Source organism: Pygocentrus nattereri, chromosome 3 (genome assembly GCF_015220715.1).
Source record: "Pygocentrus nattereri isolate fPygNat1 chromosome 3, fPygNat1.pri, whole genome shotgun sequence".
Taxonomy (NCBI): Eukaryota; Metazoa; Chordata; class Actinopteri; order Characiformes; family Serrasalmidae; genus Pygocentrus; species Pygocentrus nattereri.
Window position 1 is genome coordinate 10,077,448 of NC_051213.1, and position 22,710 is coordinate 10,100,157.

The 22,710-nt window shown below is 38.7% G+C and overlaps 1 protein-coding gene across 1 annotated transcript in view; it reads right to left on the bottom strand.

Annotated features, from left to right (window-relative positions):
* The window catches only part of adarb2 (adenosine deaminase RNA specific B2 (inactive)), a 272,282-nt gene that overhangs the window by 32,334 nt on the left and 217,238 nt on the right, over positions 1–22,710 (bottom strand). The window contains exon 4 of the mRNA XM_017704998.2: positions 17,824–17,938. Within this exon, the coding sequence (XP_017560487.1) occupies positions 17,824–17,938 (115 nt within the window). The remainder of the gene's footprint in view (positions 1–17,823; positions 17,939–22,710) is intronic.

The window sequence follows — 22,710 nt, forward strand, 5'->3', positions numbered from 1 at the left end:
CTTCATGAAAATGATATATTCTGCTCATCAGTGCTGTTTATTAAGGCCTGTGTTTGTATATTATGGCTATTACGGTCTGTGAAAGAAAAACTTCACTAAACAAATTTTTTGTCTGCCAAGAACACTTGGCCACCAGCATCCCGCCAGCAGAATGGTCATGGTGTGGGTGCAGCGCACACTGCAATTCTGTCCCATGATTTTCCAAACTGTAGCAACGCAAAACTCACAACACCGGCACAAACGCAGCTTCCACCTGCTCCAGTTCAGCTCACACACAGCCGGCACAAACACTCTTTTTGCGGGGATTTTTCTGGAAAGAATGAAACTGTCTGGCAGGCTCAGCATGTAAAGGCCCCGAAAAATAAAAGGGGGGGAAAAAAATCTCTTCATCTCTTAAAAAATTCAGGGTTCACTGGCTTCCGGAGACCTGCAGGCTATAAGGCAACATATGAGCTTTTATCAGCCAAAGCCCAGGCAGTATTGCAGGCTGTGGTGCGGCTAGCCAGCAATAACAATAATAAAAGCTAATATTGAGGCGGGGTTAAAGGCGTAGCCTCTGAAATCCATTCTGCCACCTTTCACTCCCTGTTGAGGCTGGCGTGTGTGGGGGGTGGGGCCATGAGGCAAAGAGAGAGGGATAGAGAAGTGGGGGGATGTGAGGGGATAGTGACAGAGTGATATGAGTCCAGAAGAGGCACAGGTTCTTTCTGCTCAGCGCTGGTCAGCAGAGGCACTGTAAAGGTGATAAAGTGAAAGATTAAAATAAAAGTTGAGTGTAAATTAGAGATGCAAATCTCTGACCTTTCAGATCATCATCAAAGTTCATCAAATTATAAAATTTTATTTTGTTGTTGTTGTTTGAGTTTGTACCTACAGTTATAGTGAATACATAAGTGTGGTTGGAGGAATAATCTACACAGTAGCCGAATAAAGAAAAGAAACACAACACATTAAGCTTGTTTTGGATTTTTACATTAGACAACAGCCGGAGAGATCTTTATTTAAGGCAAAAAATGAGCACATCCATTATTTAATATTATTATAAATCAATTTTAAAAGGATTTACAACCAAAAAATAACAGACTATTTAATTTAAAATTAAGTTAATTGGTCTATACATATCAAATGCACTTTCATAGCACCTGTTGCAAGGTTTAACAAGCTTGAATGTTGGCAAAAATTCCATTCAACATAATGAAAAATGTAGCACACAGTTAAGATTTTGTCAAAACACAAAATACATAAATTGTGTTTTGTTCATTTCAACTTATATTTGTTTTAGTGTGTGAAAGGTCACACTATTAAGATAGACCAGGTGTAGAGTTTTTGTTTTGTAGTCACAAATTTTAGGGATAGAAGTTGATTAATTTTCTAAGCTGGACATTCACCAGTGTAAGCTAAGGTGTTGCTAGGCTGTTGCTATGGTATCCTCTAGGTGCTTGCTGACGTGCTGCTAGGATGCTGTTATAGTATCCTGGGTCGTTGCTAAGGTGTTGCTAGGATGTTGTGATGCTATCGCAGGTAGTTGCTAAGATGTTGCTAGGCTGTTTCTATGGTATTTTAGGTGGTTGCTAAAGTGTTGCTTGGCCATGGCTATGGTAACCTTGGTGGTTGCTAAGGTGTTGCAAGGATGTTGCAATGGTATCACAGGTAGTTAATAAGGTGGTGCTAGGCCACTGGTTTTGTATTCCAGGTGGTTGCTAGGGTGTTTCTAGGCTGTTTCTATGGCATCCTAGGGGGTTGCTAAGGTGTTGCTACGCCATGGCTATGGTATCCCAGGTGGTTACTAAGATGTTGCTATTGATAATGCTATTGGACGTAGTTTTGAAGTCACTTCTCGGTCATTCTTTGGTTATCTCTTTTATCAAGACAGCTTAATGTTCTCATGATAAGAGATGTTAAATATAGTAGAGATGATAAGAATGCTCAGTGCAAAACTCTGCCCTGTGACTGTTTCAGGTGGCTAAAAAACTTTTATCTCCTTTTCTTTTCCAAATACACAGTTTGTTAACCGCTTTAAAACTCGACAGCACAAAACAGCAGATCTGTTTACTGTTATGGAATTACAATAAAAGGTTTCTACTGCTGTTACCATCAAAGAAGGCACACTGCTAGTACAGCACAGGAGCTGCAGGGCAACAAGATCAAAACATTTTACTAAATTAAAATTGTAAATGTAGTTTTAAAAGCTTGTTTTGAGAGCCAGTGTTCAAGTACTTGTTTGGATATGCTGGCGAGTATTGAAAGCCTGTGTATTGCTGTTCTGGCCAGCCTTAGATTTTTGTTAACACTCCCTAAAGTGTTCAGCCTCACAACAGTTGCTAACAGTTGCATGAGTGGATGGATCATGGACCGGTTAATTCTTGTTTATCCTCTGAAATGAGGGACTGTGTATTAACAGGGCCAAGATTCATGTAAAGCTTTACAGAATGTGGTTAAAGTATGTCTCAAATACTTCGCACAGTGCAGTGTACTGTTAGTCCAGACTGTGGAAAGAAAAGAAAAAAGTAAAACAGAGTGATCTCTGAAAAGAGAGTCAGGTAGAGCATGAATCAATAAATGAATTAAATAACTGCTGAAAACAAATCTTGGAGAAATGACTAAGAATCTGCGGGCGAGAAAAAGGGTCTAGCACAAAGCCAATGCAATGAGTTATGTTCCTTCTCTCTCTCTGCCTCCCTCCCTCTCTCTCTGCCTCGCTCTCTCTCTCTCTCATACACACAGCTATAATAACGCCACGCAATCTATCATAGAGCTCCTGTGTTTCTAAGGCTCCAAAATGGTCCCAGGAAGCCGGCCAGGGCCTATCTCTCTCTCTGAAGATTAATGCTCGCTCGTCCACTATCCCATACCTGGTCCCTACCTTCACTGAGGGCTCACTGAGGAATCCAGCACATTCAGGAGTGCTCTGTGTTCTCTATGCCATGAGATGCTTTGCTGTGGGCTTAACCGATAAGTTATCTAGCTGATAAGATATTTACATCGTAAGGATTTTCTGATGTTAATATGGCATGAGGATAACATGTTATAACACAAAAAAATCTTCCTGCAAATAGAACTGATGAAAAAAAAAGCTAAATGAAGGGGGTAAAAAAGAAAGTGGCTAAGAATGCTGGAAAGCTCCACCCACTACACTATTTCTTTGAAATTTGTCCTGTCCGTTAACTGGTGGATCTATTTAGTCAGATTTATCCTGTTTGTGTTAACTGGGCGGTCCTAATCTTGAAAACTTGACCAGTCACCAATTACGTGGCTGGTGTGGTTTGTCCAGCCCACATACTGTTAACAAAACTATTCCACAGCAGTGAAAGCTTCTGGCAAGTAAAATCTAACCTAGCATGCGTAACTAAGTTGTCCATCTAGTTCATCTGTCTTTTAGTCTGCCTGTTGTCTGTTCATTCGTCCACTTGTTCATCTAACTGGTCATGCCAGCATTTTGTATGTATGGATCCAACAATAAACTGAATAAGAGTTACTTACTTTAAGTTGTCGCCACCTAAAAGCTGGAGAATGTTTTTAGCGAGCGGACACAGCGAAGCAGGTTGCAGCACAATCTGCATATTGTCATAACCTCCAAAATATAACATAGACACAGGCAAAAATGTTCTAATTTTTAATATAAACTAATTTAATAAACAGTACACTTGGAGCATTTCTAGTGGTCCATTCATCATGAAATCAACAAATGTTCACATGAGAAGGCCAGCCGCTGTGCTCAAGTGATGTAGGAAAACAAAAATTGGAAAAATTAAGATACATTTCCTTTTTTTTTGTGGGAGTGATGGAGGCTCTCATTAGAATATCTCATTAGAATTAAGGCATAACCTGCTGTTCAATATCTGTTGTAAAATCTACCCAAAGTTTCAGGAAACAAAAGTTTTCTAAAACTACTTGTTTTTTTCCTTTAATCACATGAAGATTAAGGTGACATTGTATGGGAGGCAAATCCAGCTAAAAAGGAAATGAAAATGAAAACAATAAAATGTAAATGCAAACCTCTTATTTTCATTTCTTTTTCCAAACATCTGCGCAAATATCCTGACAATATTGAAAATGAAATGAAATGCCTTCATTGGAAGTTTGCAGACATGACGTGTTTTTCCTCGGACGGCTCGGGCTGTCCTAAGATGTAAGATGTGCTAATTAACATATATTTTCATGTTGGTCAGTTAGAAAAAGAAATAGAAAAGTGGAAAATGAAAAGTGAATCTCCAGCAGGTGGCGCTGATGTTCGTTTTCATTTTCCTTTTCATTCTGACAGTTAAAGCACATCAGCGCTGAGAACGGAATCACAGACTGTCACTTTATTCATTTTGCATTTTCATTTTAATTTTGTCAGATTTGCAGCCGATCGCTATGAAAAAGAAATAAGAAAGTAGACTTTGCATTTTGATTTTAGTTTTGACACATATTCTGCGTTTCATGAAGAAAAGCCAAAGCCAAAGTGAAGTTTGCGTTTTCTTTTGTCTGTTAGCGTTTTCATTTTAGATTTGGCCGTGAAAAACCAGAATAACGACTAAAATGAAATGACAAATAGGGGTTTTCAATTTATTTTTATTTTTGTCAATAACGACTCGTGCTCATGTGAAAAATGAAATGAAGGCATTTCATTTCATTTTCAATATTGGCAGGATATTTGCGCAGATGTTTGGAAAAAGAAATGGCAAAAAGAGGTTTGCATTTACATTTTATTGTTTTCATTTTCATTTCCTTTTTGGCTGGATTTGCCTCCCATAGACATTACAGGCACTTATACGTTTTTTAAATCTAAAACAAATGTGTGATAAACTCTCTAAATTCTCTCTGAACTCAAAAAGTGCCAGCCATGCTAGAGCAAAAGCCAGACAAGCATTTCACAGGCGTTAAATAATGCACTATTAAATCAGATTAGGTGCTTTATTAAACTTCTCTCCTCCCAATAGTTTGTGCTTTGAGAGGGAAACTCATGTAAATGTAGCTGCAATGAGACAAAAGCATGACAGACACTTTTTAACACAGAGTTTGTGACTGTGCAAAACATTAGTAAATCTGCTCCTAAGAGCTTTGACAAGAACTGATAATCATATTGGACAACTGACAATCATATCACTTAGTAAAGCACTGTTTAATTACAACTTAAATTATTCAGTCATTCATACAATTCAAATGATTCATTCATTCATTCATCATCTATACTGCGCTTACCCTCCTTGGTCGCAGGGAGTGCTGGAGCCTATCCCAGCGCTCATTGGGCGGAAGGCAGGAAACACCCTTTTGTGTTTCGCACACACACACACACACACACACACACACACACACACACACACACACACACACACACACACACACACACACACACACACACAAACAGACACACACACACCTAGGGGCAATTTAGCATCTTCAATTAGTCTGATTGTCTTTGGACCGTGGGAGGACACTCAGAGAAAGGACCCTGTTCACCTGGCCAGAGGATCAAACCCAGGGCCGTCTTTGTGAGGTGACAGTGTTACCCACTACCCCATCCCACCTACAATTAAAATGAATTAATGTAGGTCAATATTAGTTAAGTCAAGTCAAAGTTTATTTATATAGCACTTTTTACAACAGACATTGTCACAAAGCAGCTTTACAGAAAAAAAAAAAAATCTGGGTCTGTGGCCCCATGAGCCTCACAAATGTCGACTGTGTCAAGGAAAAACTTTCTAAGAGCAACAGACCTTGAGAGGAACTAAGACTCAAAAGGGGAACCCATCCTCCTCTAGTCAACACTATGTAAGATACAGAAAAGAGGAGAAGCAGGAGAAGCAATGTCTCTGATTAGAAAACGTAGCAGCTTCATGAAGAGGATTGGTAGTTATCAGAATTTTGAGCTAGTTAAAATTAATATCATACACAAAATGGTCACATTGTTCGAGGCCTACTTTGTTCCCAGACTAAAGCAAAGGCAAACGTCCCGCATAGCTCTGCTCCACGCTCATCCCTCACTGCTCCACTCTGAGAGTGTTTAGATCAGTCTGCTGCTGGGAGAAAAAGGAGAGCGCACTAATTCCCCCTCTATATCAGCGTGAAATTGTTGCATACGTTCCTCTCTTGCTGTGTGTAGAAGTAGTAGGGAGGCCTGGAGGCTCTTCTGCTTTCAGAAGTGAAATCATTATCAGGATCTTTATGAAAGTGTCTTACTCCAGCCATGCAGACACAAAAGCAAGCACTGCCGGCAGGCCAGCAACAGCGTAGGGCGATTTTTTTAACCTAGAGCGGGGGTCACCCCACAAAGCATGCTTGTGTGTGTGTGTGTAAGGGAACAAAGTCATGCCATCAAAGAGGAGTGTGAAAGAATCACCCCGCGTGAACTCTGCTTGAGCTGCCTGGTGGAGTAAACAACATCGTAAACACGGTTTATCTCTGCTTAGCAGCCATGTGGGTGCACTTTCAAACTCAAAGCCAAACTCACATTGTGAAGGAAATCGAACTTAATTGTACCATTTCTAGGAATTATGAACATGCTGTCCATCATTGTAGCTGCGAAGTGGCGTTTTTCATGGTGCAATTATTACGACTGTAACTGAGCAGCGTTAAAAGATATTACAGATCACAGATGAATCAGGCACCAACTGGAACCTACTGATAAGACTGCTTAAGACTGGACAGCGGGATGTAGGACTCCATCTTTTACTGAAGAGATTGAAGTTGATGGCCCTTATTCATCAAAATTTACTTGGAAATAAGTGCAGATTTGAACGCCTTGGATGTGCGACTGATTCATTACACCGTCATACCACATCACCAACAAGTGGTGATTTGAGTGCAACTAATGAATCAGCTTTAATGCATAGAAACCAGCACATGTGCACTGCTAATAAGACACTATTACAGCAGATGCTATAATAGCACACCAATAACATGAAAGCACTCAACAGGCTCATTAGCCGACAGTTGTCCTCATAGGTGGAGTTTCAGGTTGAACAGGATGCGCTGCTCCACATACTGGCCAGAGCTTAAATATCTTTACAGTGTTCAATACACCCCCCACCATCATCGACCCCCCATCTGAGCTGCTTATCATCTTGGGTCAGGGGTGGGGGCTATCCCAGTGTTCATTGGGTGGAAGTCAGGCAACAAATAACAAAGAATAAAATGTGGAATGGACAAAAAGTTCAAAGCTACATTTAAGATGGCAGAAACTGTGGCTGTGTTCTGAGATTATTTTCCCAAAACACTATCTACTTGTACAATATTACTGTACTAGTTAAACTATGTTTTGTATATTTAGTTAGTAGTAATTTACTGTAACAGTTGTACAACGTGAAAGTACAGTATTCAAATAGAACATATGGTGCCAGCAATGATTTATACCAGTGTGGACTACTGCTGCAGTCCGAAGAGCATGTGCTGTGAATATATTGAGATATTGAACCTGAAATACTGAAACTCACTTATTCATTTGTTATGCATACAGTTTACTGTACAAGACTGGTGTTGTATGAATTTGCATTGCCAAGACAGTGAGTCAGAGATCCAAGAGCTCACACAAACAAGTCTGTTTTTTATCTCTCTCTTCCATGTTTGGAAAGACTCAACATAAAACCACAAAATAAATGATAATACCTGAGAATGCAGTTGTTTACAAACACCTTTGTTTTAAATTTGCCATCAGAAAAACCTTTTTTGTTTCTAAATGTTTCCAAATATTTTGGCCGTGTATGAAAACAGACTCTTTTTCACAGAACTGCTACTAGCCTAGTGCTGCTGAAATTTAACAGAGTTGGCATCAGCAAATCTTAAAGCGCCAGGGCCCACAGTTTTATTACACACTTAGAATAGCTCAGACAGTTTGCACTGAAGTCCCTGTAGTTACTGAATAATAAGCCTTAGTATGTACTAAGCCTGGGATTTTAGAGGGTTAACATGTAACATGCTACTAGTATGCTAAACTAACCTGACTTGCTAATATTTATCAGAATCAACAGTTTTTTAAAGCACATTTGCATGTCTATGATTGAGAGCAAGAGACCTGAATGCAGGGGAATCCCTTGGTAGTATCCATAGAAATGAAAACGAACCAATCATAATTGTTTCATCAATCATCGAACTGATCAATCACATGCTCTGTGAAACGTGTGATGTTTTCCTTCCCTCTGACGTCAAAAAAGTGCAAATACAATAAATGGAAACAGCCCATTAAAAAAGGTCATTATACGGCAGTAGTATTAAAACTCTTATTTTCTAATATAACTGTTATTACTAATAACATTGACAATATTGATGATAATTGTGATTCTTAATTGAACCTATTTATTCGATTAAATGAATGATTATTGATTTTTTTTAGCTCAAATGACACCTTCAACTATGAGATGTGAGCTTAGCTGTACAGATAGGCCAAAGATTAAATTGATGAACAACAAAACTCTGAAATGTGTTTGTTCACTTTATGATGAGATTTAACGGTAAGCGGCTTTTGATGAATAAGGGCCAAATTCCAGTCATTTCCAACACGTTCAACTGGAACTGTCAGTTTCAAAGCAGTCATCTAAAGTTATTCTGTAGTCAGCGCTGTGTGCAAATAAGAAACACAATTTTTCTCTATGGGAAAAGTGAATGATGTGCATCTTCAGTGATCTATGTCTGCTTACTTTCAGTCCTTGGATTGTGAGAGTTTTCAATGCTGCTTTGTTATACTAATGAAAATAAGTATATATGTTAGGTATATATGTCGACTAATTTAAGTTAGTTTAAATTTTATTTTCATATATGTTTACTTCTATTCAAGTATATTTGTGAAGAAAGCAATCTGCCTTTTATTTAGTTAGATTTTACTCATTAACATTTAGAAACTAATTCTTGTGTTTAATTTCATTATGTAATGTTTACATTTACATTTACATTTAAGGCATCTGGCAGTTGCTCTTATCCAGAGTGACTTACAATTTGATCATTTTACACAGGTAGGCGAAAGTGGTGTTAGGAGTCTTGCCCAAGGACTGTTATTGGTATAGTGTAGGGTGTTTAACCAAGCGGGGATTGAACTCCAGTCTACAGTAATGCTGGTGATGGCATCTGTACTGCATTTTGATGGGTCACACCTCTGTCTTTGGATGTTTATCATATATTTTAGACCACAAAAGGATCCCAAAAAGAGAAGAATAGAGCCTAAGACTGCTAATTGCTTCTGGATGTACTAAAAAGTTCCAGTAAATTTGTGATTATGCACTTAAGTATTTTTGACCTGGTCTTCTTCAACTCCTATTCAAGACTTCTACTTACGTTATTATTTCACCAAATTAAAAATACTTTTATTTGAGCTTGAGTTTAGGCTACTTTAGCCCCATCTGACAGTTAAATATGTAATGAACTTGCATTTACATTCGATTTACATTGTGTTTCATCAGTTTTAAGTCTACACATCTGACTATTTGAAAGTACAACATGCTCTTAGTATCACCAGCAATAACTGCATAATAAAAAATCTGCATAATTCAATCGTCAAGATGTAAATGAACTCATTCAGAAATGCTCTGTTCTAGAGACACTTACTGAGTCAGGCTTTTTCACAGTGGAAGTGGAAGCATCTTGTTCACTTGTGCCGCATCTCTGAGTGTCAGTTTAGTAAATATCACCATCATTCACGCTGTCAGTATCGACGACTTTCAGTGTGTTTCTGGCTTGGCTGAAGTGACGGGCCGCGAGACCCTGCTGCTGTGTGATACAGCTAATCGATGGAGGCGCACCACAGGCAGGGCTGGTTGCCGCACAGACCCGGCTAGCAGGCTGCTATGCTAAGGGCTAAATCGAGACTAAAGGCTAATATTACACCGAGATGGTTCCTTCCACTGGCTTAATATCATTAACTCAGACTGTAAGTGACCACACAGCAGCAGACGAGTGATTACTGAAAGAAGCAGCTCAGCCGTTCAGGTAAGCGGCTCTGTTAATCTGTTCTTCACACCAATAAGCCATGAGCATTTTTACTATTGCTTGTCATCCCACACCTCCGATGTGTTGTGAAGTTCTCTCTACTGGTGCACACACACGTGTCAGAAACTGCTTCATGGTATCGGTCATAGGTATCGGTGTCCCCATCACCAAAGCTGATACCGCGTTTAAGTGCCAGTATACTGATGATGAATATGATACTGATATGGAATCGGCATCGGTGCAACACTAATTGCCTCACAACCTCCTTCTATCACCACTACTGCAAAGAAATCTGAGTCCGTAAGCTTCTCTACAATTAATTATTTCACATCAAACCACTCTGAATGACTCTGTTTACAATTATGCAGAAATAAAAAAGATGCTCAGTTTCCCCTTCAAATGTTTTTTCTTCTGAATTCTATTGAATAAAATCTACATCTTCTGGTGTGTCTGTCTGCGTCTCTATCTCACACTGGCAGAAAGAGACAAAAAGCAGCTATTTATGAAAATCCATAAATTTGCATGAAACCTGTTTCCTTCATGAGTTAAATGAAAGGCAAAGGTCATTGCCAGGGAAGTCATTTACATCCCATTAAGCTAAAAGAGCCTCATGAATTGATCCTTCATAAGCTGCTGTTGCATTACTAAACGTTTGAAAATGAAATGAGGTCCAGATCTCGCTGCTGATCGCCAGGAGCATTAGCAAATTATGATTAACAGTAATTTCCCGCATACTCGGAATAGCATGGATATTTCAGTGGTGTTAATATCATTACTTTCCGTGCTATTGTGAAGTCTGCAACACAATGCAGTTCACTGTGAAGTATGAAGCTGAGTGCAAAACATGTCCATTGAGGATCCTCTATGGATTGTTCAGCTACCTGGGTGGGTCATTCTAGTATCAGCGCTAAGCCACTGGAAAATGTTCTAGCATTACATCACCATCTGTCCTATTCAACCTGCAACAGAACTTTGTAATTAGATATGCAAACCCAGCTTTGATAAGATCAGCGCAACTTAGGAATCAAATGGCATAGAAAATTCCAAAGCTTAAAACATCCATCACTAGAAGGCTTACATTCATCTAATGGACTCTGATGAAATGGACAACTAACTTAGGAACAGCTTCTTAGCATCCAGGCTTTAGCATGGCTCTACATCCGACTGTTATCCAACTGCTATGGACTCTGACAGAAATACAAAAATCTATTTTACATGCAAAAAACTAAGTGTGTAAAAGTGAGAGACCACCCTTTGTTTGTTTCATATACAGTCATTAACTATAAGCTGACACTATAAGACAAAACTACACAGGATCTTCGATCACTGAATATGCTGTCAAATCTATCGGTATCTGTCCATTCTTTACTTTTGTGCACTCTGCTGTCACCTTAACTCTTCTATCCTTCAAATTTTAAAACCAACCAGTTACAGCTGTGTCCTCCCAACAAAAGCTGCTCCCTAGAGTCACTGACAAGATGTTCCCCTTCAAACAGACACTCACCTTCACAGAACCAACTACTCAAACTCACCTCAGCTTACAAATTTCTAAAATGACTAAAGGAGATATTTCTGAAGAGATTAGATATAGGATTAGATAGGAGGTTGATTAAGATAATCAACTTGCTTAAGATGAAGAGGAAAGTCAAACCTACTGTACTGTAAGTTCATGAGTACTGAGTTAAGTATTCATTGTAATGTATTACACTGCACTTATGCACTGCATTGTGTTGTATTGTATTGCATTGCACTGTATTGTATTGTATTACACTGCATTGTATTGTATTGTATTACACTGTATTGTATTGTATTGTATTGAACTGTACTGTATTGTATTACACTGCATTGTATTGTATTGCACTGTATTGTATTGTATTGTATTGCACTGCATAGTATTGTACTTCATTGTATTGTACTGTATTGTATTGTATTGTATTGCACTGTATTGTATTGTACTGCATTGCACTGCATTGTACTATATTGCACTGTATTGTATTGTATTGTATTGTATTGTATTGTATTGCACTTTATTGTATTGTATTGTATTGCACTGTATTGCACTGTATTGTATTGTATTCTGTTGTATTGTAATATAGTGTATTGTACTGTATTGTATTGTATTCGGTTGTATTGTAATATAGTGTATTGCGCTGTATTGTATTGATTGTATTTCACTGCTGTGTGTTTAACTCTGCTCCTTTTTTTCTGGGTATCAACAGTGACTTTTTGTTTCCAGCAGTATCTGAGCTCAGGACTGGATTTCTCTGTAACCTATTGGTAACTATCAAAGATACTTTCTCTAAATAAACAAAGCACTTCACTCTGGATAAAACATCTGCTAAATGTTGTAAATGTAAATGTAGTACAAAAACAATTATTAAAACACAGTAAAAATGTGGCTCCTAACAACTGTGCAAAACCTATATGACCACCAAAACTGCCCTCAGCACTTAAAGCTTTCATCTTTTCAGAGGGAGGAGAAAATCAAGCTCCTCTCTTACGTCAGATCTGAAAAATCCACAGGTGTTTCTGTCTATCCTTCCACTGTGAGAAGACAACTCAACTCTATGGGTTTGAAAGGATATGTAGCTGTCAAGAAGCCCTTGCAACTAAGTCTGAATTTGTAATTGGAAGTGACTGAAGAAAAGACTGAACTTTGGAGAAGTTGAAAATACACCTGCAAATTTCTTTGAAAAACTGAAAGCAAGTTTCTTGAAAAGAATGGAGGCTATAATAAAGGTAAAGAGTCGACAAACTAGCACTGAAAAAACTGCTTTTATTCCTGATGGTGAAAAATAAACTTTAATGTACTTAATGGGCAGAAATTAAATAAATGAAGGATCTTTGACTTTTGCAAAGCACATTTTTTATGTGGTTTTAATTTATACGTCATGAGCTTTAGATAAACTGGGCTTTACTGACTGATCAGATTTTTGCGTATTTTGTTTCTGTTTCTTAAATCTTATTTTGTAATATAATCTCATGCTACAGATTAGGTTTGTATACATTTTACATCAGGGGAGTCCAGTCTTACCCACAGATCTTCAATCCATCAAAGTAGGAGCATATCAGATATCTGAGACCAACTGAACAAAGAAGTAGAATCAGGTCTGCTCCAGCTTGTTTGGAATGAAAACTCATAGCACAAACTGACTTTCTGGAGATGACTGGACCCTCTTTTCCATGTTTTTGTTACCAGTTCAGCTTTAATTGCTGTGATATATATTTTAACAAAATGTGCCTCATATTGGGTTCCCTAGTGGCCATGCTACAATTTATTATTGTCGGTAAATTCAAATTTCTGCAAATTAGCAACTAAGAAAGTTGATATTTTCACTGATATGGTTAAAACCACTGTGTTGTTGATATCAGTCAATATATCAGCTAACTGATATATCAGACAGGCCCTAATATCTAATTTGAGTGATATAAATCCATTCAGACGCTTGTTTTTTTCTGTTTTCATGATGTTGCAATCCAGAACATCTTTCCTTTCTATGCGTAGCTCCTCTGAGGAAAGGTTTGTACAATATTACCAAAAGACAATTTTGTTCATAGAGCTCAATTGCATAACTTCAAATATTAGATTTGGAGGATGAATCCATGCAACACACATTAACTTTCAAACGATTTATGGTCTGAAGGCAAGATGTTGTTTTTAATATTCCTTTTCCCATGCAGCAGAAACTGTTATATCTGTCTGTCTGACTGAACCTTAACATTGTCAGCCATGTCCCAAGCGCAGCCGAATATATTACAGCTCCTCTCACATTCCTTCATCTGGCCATCTGATGTTCAAAAAAACAAATATCCAAGCAGCGGCTGCCTGCTAGGTTTAAATAAGATTATTCACAGCGTCTGATTCAAGAGTGCCCCTATTTGCTGTTGCCTTTACTGCATGAAACGAGCCAATAAGGGGCCGGTGGGCTGCGGCCTGACCCGGTTAGGGCTCCCTCTGAGGGGCCGAAATTGAGGGGGCCCTGCGGTTCAAAGATGGATCCACATTAATATTCTACCGACGCATGTACGAGTCTGAAACATCCAATAGATGTTCAGAGAGCAGGGAACAGAGCCCCTAGTGTTTCTGTCAAGTTTGCGTGTCTCTGCTACCCTGCCACAAATACTTGGGCCGCCTGCGTCTGGATCTTTGAAGATAACAGCCTTATTAATAAACAAGCCCTGCAATTACTCTGAGATAGGCACATATTTAGAGAGAGAGAGAGAGAGAGAGAGAGAGAGAGAGAGAGAGAGAGAGAGAGAGAGAGAGTGTGTGTTGGGATTAGGCCACATTTCACTGAAGTCTAAATTGATGAGCTGTGGTCCTCAAAGGAGAATCATGATAGTGATCCTGCAGTAACCTCTCAAAGCCGGCACATGCACACATGTGCAGCCAAACTCGGAGCAGATAAAGCGCTTGATGGGAAATATAAATGTCACAGTCCTGCCACTGCTAAGCAACACCAGTCGAGCCGTCACAGCCGCTGAGTTCATCACACCAGCCCCAGCTGCAGCTTTATGCTACACCATTCAGATCCAGCAGCATTCAGAACACAGTCACTCGATTAAATCGGGGACTCCACCAATTAGAAAAAAAAATCAGCATAAATAACACGTTGGGATGTAAACAAAGTCATTCAGAGTAGTTTGATGTGAAATGCACCAATGGTGGTGATGGCTACCCGACGTCTGAAGCCTCTTAAAGCTCCCTCACAGAAGGTTATTGCATGAAATGGTTATAAATCAGAAGTTTAAGGGTTATTTTAAAGTTTATTTATATTGCGCTTTTCACAACAGACATCTGGATACACTAAAGTACATATCTTGTAGATGTTCTGTTCATTTATTACTTACATTAAGTAGGTGTATTGTTAGTATGATACTACCATTACACAAAACCTAACCTTACCAACCTTACCCAAGACCTAACCCTGACTCTGGCCTTAATCCTAACCCTAACCTTAATCTCAACCCAAAACCTAATCCTAACCCTGGCCCTAATCCTAACCTAAGTATTTATAGAAGTAGTAGAAGTATTTATAACCAAAGCCTATTGTTAGAGGCCTAACAGAGTAACAATAAGAAATATATGAGAATCAGTCATCATTTCCAGTGAAAACCAGTGACTGATGAATGAACATGCTACCTACAGTACTTTTAAGACGGTTCTGTGTTTAAAAACTTTAAATTAAACCATTTCACATGAAACCACTCTGAAAGATTCTATCTACGTCTCAAAAAAGTGGAATTCTCCTTACCAAAGCTTTTTAACCCTTTAATAAGCAGATGAAAGAAGTGTCTGTTTCTGCCTTCTCCATTAATTATGTGACTGTTAAGCAATGTTCTCTTATTTTCTTTGATATTTAAAAAACATCATCTAACAAAGTTGGAAATTTGTCATTTTTTGTATCAATGACTACCATGTTCGTCCTGTTACACTGTGAAAGTGACAACAATAAACAACATAAAAATACTATGCACACCTGACGCAGCATGATTTTCTTTTGGAAGTTCACTGTGTTGTTCAGCAGAAACAGGCAGAATGCCTTCAAGTGACAAAACATGCATCCTCTGCTCCTTACAACCTGGACATAGAGGTTGCTTACCATTTTGGAAAAGTCAAAGTGGTGTTTTACCGCCTCGTTCAAGATCTGAAACTTTTTCAATACCTTCACAAATCGCTCTGATGCCTGTTACTCTGTTTGGCCTGATTTTGAAGCATGCGGTTCCTCACATGAAGAAAACTAATCTTTCTGACTTTTATCAAAAGGGCACAGCTGCTGGGACACAGCTGACCCATCATGATTGTTGCCATGACAGGCCTACACAGACAACAGTGATCGTTCGAGTGAGTTAATGTTGCTTGTGAAAATTGACAAAAATCCAACAGTGATGAATTAAAAACTGTCGTATTTTCACCATCCAAAAACCTCATTTGGTGTGCAAGACATAATCAGTTACACTGATGATGTGTTCAAATGCATGCTCTGTGTCTAAGTACTTTCAATTTCAATCAATCAATTAAATAATCAATCAATCGAATCAATAATAATAATTTTCATAGTGATGTGAATTGCGCTCTGATCGCAAAGGCAGCTTGGAGCTTCTTTTATACAGTGACAGAAAACACAGCAGCACAGAGCAAGATGCTGGTCCACATGCTGAACCATTTCACTATGACCATCATGGACATGCCTGTTTGTCCACTACTCTGGGGACAGATTTTAAAGAGCTAATCCTTTAAGGTCAACACAAAAAATGTCCTTATTTTTGCTGTTTAATGTGGTCTTCTCTGTTAATCTTAATTACTTTGTAGAAGCTCAATAATGTACACGAATAAGACTAGAAGTCACACATCTGTTGTGTTTTATTGTTGCTCTCATTATACAAATCAATAATAAACTCTTTCTGATCTGAACTGCACTCTGAATGAGTTTGTGCAGCTATTCAGAAAAAAAAACTGTATTTCACAAAAAAAGGAAGCCTTCTGTATCTTTTATACAGTGATGGAAAACACAGCAACTCAGAAAGCTCTAATTCTACACTGTGGCTAACTCTGTTGGTAGCAGATTCCAACAAACCTAAGTGGCCATTGCCACATTCTCAGAAAGGACCCTTAGTTTGACAAGGTTAAACCAGACAATATATTAAGTAAGACAGGGTCAGTGTGCAGGTTAGTGTGAGTTCTGCAATGCCCTGCTCTTTGTCCAATGTTTTTAAATTTCCAGTACATTCTTAGTCTTTTTGTAAGACTTTGGCAAATTGAATTAACACAAGTAATATAAACATATACCACCAATTAACATTGTGCAAACTGCACTTCTAAATCGGACACACTTGCCTCAAACTTGCCTACACATTATTTTAGTTAGCAGTACGTCATTGTGTGAGAAACCACATAAACAAGTTTGTATGAGATCACTTAACAGCTCAATAGCCACGTTTACATGCAGCCGGATAATCCATTAATAATCCAACTAATGCTTCAGAATAGCATACGTCCATGTGTACCTCTCAATGGGAATAGACTAGTCAACTAATGTTATTCAGGCCATTCAGAATACAATTACTATCCATTTGAATGAGGTGATCAATCCTTTAAATAATCCATTAAACAGAAGAATAATAACCATGTAAATGCCTGAATCCGATTACATTCCCAATTGGAAGGTTTAAGTACGTTCTGCGCCTGTGTGTTTGCATCACAGCGAAAGTCTACAATGCTCAACATGGCAGGACCAGAAACTGGTCTGCAGAGTAGACCAGGAGTTTATGCTCTGATCTTTAAAAGACGGTGGTGGGACAGACGTCCAGCTCACGTGTTTCCCGGACACGACGTCTTGATCTCGCCCTTCTTTAATAAGGACATGTGACGCTTTCCTGAGTCTGTCATCATTTTAAAGTAATTAAAATTCTCACTTTGACTAGACTCCTGTGATGCTCGTTGTCATGGTAACGTCTACTCTAAGTGGTACTCTATGCATGTGTGTAATTCTGGATCAGATGAAGATCAGATGAAGTGAGCATGTAAACGGAGATTTTCATCAGATTGTTAAGTAGAGTGAGCATATAAACACCTCAGTCTTAACCTGTAACTGGAACGCGTTCAATCGGATTGGCAAAGATCTTCACGTGTAAACACAGCCAAGGTGGTTCGAGGCAAGCATTTAATATTTTAGGAATGCAGTTAGTACACCGCTGTTTAGTGCACATGAGCATTAAATCCGTTGCAACTGACCACACAAGTTAACCTTGGATACCAAACTTGTCGGGGCTGATTTATTTATTTATTTATTTATTGACTGGCCTTAAATATTCCTCTAAAGGTTCACGATACAGTATGTCAGAGGGTGGGATCTAGTCCTGCTGTCTCTGTGTTATTGGGCGAAATAACTCTGGAGAAATGAATCTGGAGAAGTTGATCCATACCTCTCGTCATTACGATTCCTGCCAGGCCTTTTTGGCATGTGTGAGCCAGAGAGGAGCAGCCAATCAGCTCGCTGTACTTCTCTCGCACCAAGTGAAACACAGCGTCTGCAAAGTCCTGCAACACACAACACACAGTGCATCAGTTCTCTGTAAAGCAGCACACAGTCACGGTGACCTGTTGGTGAAGTCCCAATGAGTGTTTGCCCAAACAACACTCTTCATGACTAATTACATTCATATGCAAATGTTGGTCAAATTACATGTTTTATTGATTTCCCAAGTGGAAATAATTGGACACATCATCTATGACAAACAGACTTAAATATGGCATTGTATTTGTTTTCCCTACACTGTTAGAAATAAAGGTACCATGCAGGTACATGGTTCGTTCATCAAGGAACAAACAATGGAAATGTCTCCTCAAAGTTGCAACAGTGGTTTTAAGGTCGAACTGTGCACCTTAAAGTTTTTCCTAGTGGAAAAGTAAACATTTGTATGTTTTTATAGACTAATGTTTTAAAACAGAACAATAAAATAAAAGCCTGGAGACGTGACGGGGTGTGTGAAAATATAATTTCAGGAGATTATGGTACAGTTACAGTCCCTGACTAAAGGTACTGAGATGTACCCCTGTGCAGATGTGTGTTACTGTGGAGGATATAACTTATTTTCACAAAACAAAACACATCATTTAAGTCAGGGGGCCAAAATTTTGCCTATGGCTATTTGAGTTAACATATTTGCAGTGTGGGTGCTGTTGTTTAAAAACTTTCTTTTAAACTCCAGCAGCACTGCTATGTCTGATCCACTCGTACCAGCACAGCGCACAGTAAAACACCGCCACCACATCAGTGTCATTACAGAGCTGAGAATGATCGACCACCTAAATAATACTTGCTCTGTGGGGATCCTGTCCACTGAAGAACAGGGTGAGAAGTGGCTAAGAATGTGAAAAGGACAACAAGTGTAGAAACAAGGAGATGTACTTAAGTGAAGCAGCCAGTCAGTGTACTAATGTAATTACACCACTGATTTCCTAGTTAGTTACATAACGGATTATGGATTATAGAACTTTTGTTCTATTTAAACAACCACTCAGATGATCAGAATCACCAGTGAAAAAGTTGACATCAAAATTTTACATTTTCAAATTTTAGTTTAAAGCCTTCCCCTGTATCTTGCCTTCTGCCCAATGACCGCTGGGACAGGCTCCAGCACCCCCCGCCCGCGACCCTGAGGGAGAAGCGGCTTAGAAAATGGATGGATGGATGGATGGATGGATGGATGGATGGATGGATGGATGGATGGATGGATAGTTTAAAGCCAAGTTGGTTGCAGATGCATGTATTAAAGTATTCTAAATATTATTATTTTTTTATTCTATTATTATTCTAAGTATTCTTAATTCTGTACAACTTTTTTTCAGAACTGTAGATGATTTCCTAACAACGCTCTGTAACTTTGAGAATACAAAGTCTGATATGTTTTTATATTTTATATTTTTAAAAAGCTTTTAAAAAATGCTGAGGAAGATAACATCACAAATCTACTATAAACCTCAACTTCTTTTTGTTAGGGTTCCCAGAACATGTGAAATTATGAATAAAATGCCTTTTCTTGTAAATTTAAATTTACATTGTCAAATATATTATTATGTATTAAAGCACATAAAAAACTAAATGTATTAACATGACAAGTGAGTCCAAAATTTGGAACAGTAGTGCACATGCCATATAGATAGACCTGACTCTGCACTTTTTCCCCATTTGTTTTGATATCAGCAAATGACACAAGCAAAGCAAAAATGAAAAACATGCAAAACAAGATTAAGTTTTCATCATTATAACATATCTTCTACTTAAAATATCATATGGACTGAAAGCTAAAGCAGATCAGTGTGGATTGAAAGCTGCACTGCACAGTTTCTCTGCTATGACAAATTGCAGTGTATAAAATTATCATGCTTTTGGCACTGCAGGCAATCAGTGCAACCTACAGTTATCAAAGAATGGGTTAGTAAACTATTTATTTGCAAGGTCACACTATAATGCAGCCCCGGGTGACTGTCCAGTGTTGAGCAGTCGCTGCACTAATTCACGTATAATGTACCGCTCTGTTAGAGTAATTGGTTGGAGAGAACAGGCTTGTGTTTGTGGATGAATTTTTGTCTGAGACACTTTCACTAATGAAAGTGAGGCGATTTGTTTAGTGACATCTGAGCTCTCCGTCCACTGAACCATCTGTTCACTGCTGAGGGGGGTGCGGTTTGTGCATGCGGGCGCGTCTGTGTGTGTGTGTGTGTGTGTGTGTGTGTAGAGCAGGGCAGGGACTGTTGGAAAACTCAGCCAGCTGAAAAATAGTCTGGCCTCTGTTCCCGAATTCACAAAATGGGTGCGTCCCAATCCTGCCCAGACTGCAGGACAGATGTTCAAACAACCTGTGCGAACACACAAACAAACTTCTCACCACATTCAGCCTCTGGTTCAAAGAGTATATGCTATTACATGTAACAATTAGCAGTAAATTAGCAATAAAGTCTGTCTAAGTCTAAGTCTTAGGGCCCAGAGGGGCTACACTAGTGTTGCCAGACTGCAGTTGTGGCAAAACCGGTGTAACAAAAATGGTCAATGATGTCAAAAATAGACGTGGGATTCTCGCACGATGAACTTCTCACATGTAGAACTGTCAGTATTAAAAGATGACACTGAAAAGTGTTGCCAGCACATAAATGCATATTGCATGTTACAATAGTTACGTCTAAAATCCAGCCTAGCAACCTACTGGGCACTTTAGTTAGAGATGAGTACGTGTACCAGATAAAAAGGGCACAAAAACTGGCAGCTCAATGCCTTCTCACTCAGTGTAGTGTCTTATTATTAGTGACTCGACACTGAATAGCACATTTGTTATCTGAGGATACATTACTCTTTTTCTTATTGTTATTTGTCTGATGGAATGCTGCTTTGGGATGAACTCATCCCGCAGTTTTCCAGATATCAACACTCAACCAACAGTGTTCAATATGATCCAAAATGATGTACTTTTACTTTTACTGCTTAGAAATGACACAATAATTGTTAAAAGGTGATGATGATTTTTATAAGTAGGCAAATGTTTGTTCACCCCTCCCATCATCATTGCACATGTGCAGTAGTTACATCCTAGCGTTCATGCTATATAATAGCAACTACCTAGCAACCACCTGGGATACCACAGCAACCATGTAGCAACACCATACTCATCACCTGGAACACCACTGCAACCACTTAGCAACCCCCACAGAACTACCATGGAAACAACTGCATCCATTTAGCAACCTGCTTCCACATCACCAACTGAGTGGAAAATTATTTGGGGCAGTCAGGGGCTGGAAGTTAGGGAATCAGCCTCGTGACCATGACCGGAAGGTCGCTGGTTCGATTCCTACAGCCGACAGCACACGACTGAGGTGTCCTTGAGCAAGGCACCTAACCCCCAACTGTTCCCCGGGCACTGCGGATTGGGCTGCCCACTGCTCCGGGCAAGTGTGGCAATAATTCTTACTGTGATTTTATTGAGTACTGTTTACACATAGCGTAGCATTCATTTTTTTTTTATTTATTATAATTTTATTTTGTGCGCCACATAAACTACCCTGTACTTGGACATGTTTGTGATTTAAGTTCCTGCTGTTCATGGTACAGTGAAATGTAGTGTATGTTTCTAGTTACCTCTTTGTTACTCCAAATAATGATGACATATTTTATTATGTTCTTTATCAATTTAGTAAGACCATCAGTTTACACCACTTTGGAAATTGGACCCCACAATTACTCAGTAAATATCCAGAACCTGTTGGGCATTTAAATTTTAATTTAGCTAAACTTAGTTAAATTAGTTGTATGCATACAGAGTCAACTAATTTCGCTACACTGGACAGTCGGGGGCTTTTCTTGCAGGGGATCCAATATGTCTTATTACACCCTCCCCTCCCATTCTGTCATTTCTGGCCTGTTTTTTTTTTATACATAATTTTTTCTGTGGTCTATTTCATTTGTTTTTCGATTGTTGTTCATATTTTCTATATTGAATATTATGCACTGCCCGAAAAAAAAGATAATGTACAGATACATTTTTGTACATCAAGGCACAACCAGTGCTGGTCTTAAGGTCCAATTGTGTACCTTTAAAAGTATACTGCATTCACTTTGGGCCAATGTACACATTTATACCTTTGTGAGATAAAACTTCACTTTATAATATAATACATAATTAACAACATAAATAAATAAATAAATAAATAAATAAATAAATAGTCCAACAGGGTGTACAGTGTAAATATAACTGCAATGAAAAAGGGAACAGTTGTGTTGCCAAACTAAAGGTACTGAAGATGAAGGCCTCCTCTTGAGAGTACCACCTCAGTCATATGAGGGATACCACCCCAGTGACATGTCAATACCTTTTTTAAGAATGTAGGTTTAAATGCAGGTTTAAATACATTTTCCAGACAATTTCAAGTTTATTCTGGCATTGTGTAACACTAATAGAACATTCATACATACATTTTTAATAGCTTTTTGAAAGTAGCTGTAGTTTAGAAATAACTATTTATGGGCCTACACATTGTCTGTGTCTTAATCTGCATGCTATAGGAAATAATATGTTCAGAATTCCAATGGCCACATTGGTAGTGAACTGATTTGCTGTGCTATTTAGTATGGTATACGCAGTTTGAGACACAGCCGGAGAGCGCACCCAACAACAGAGCTCAAAACTGGACTGTCCGGTCCAAAACTGGACACTTGTCAACCCTAGGGGACACACACACATGCATAAACACATTATGCCAATTGAGGATTATGAAGGAGCAGAAGCTGTAGGGCGGCCAGACAGCTGGTAGAGCAC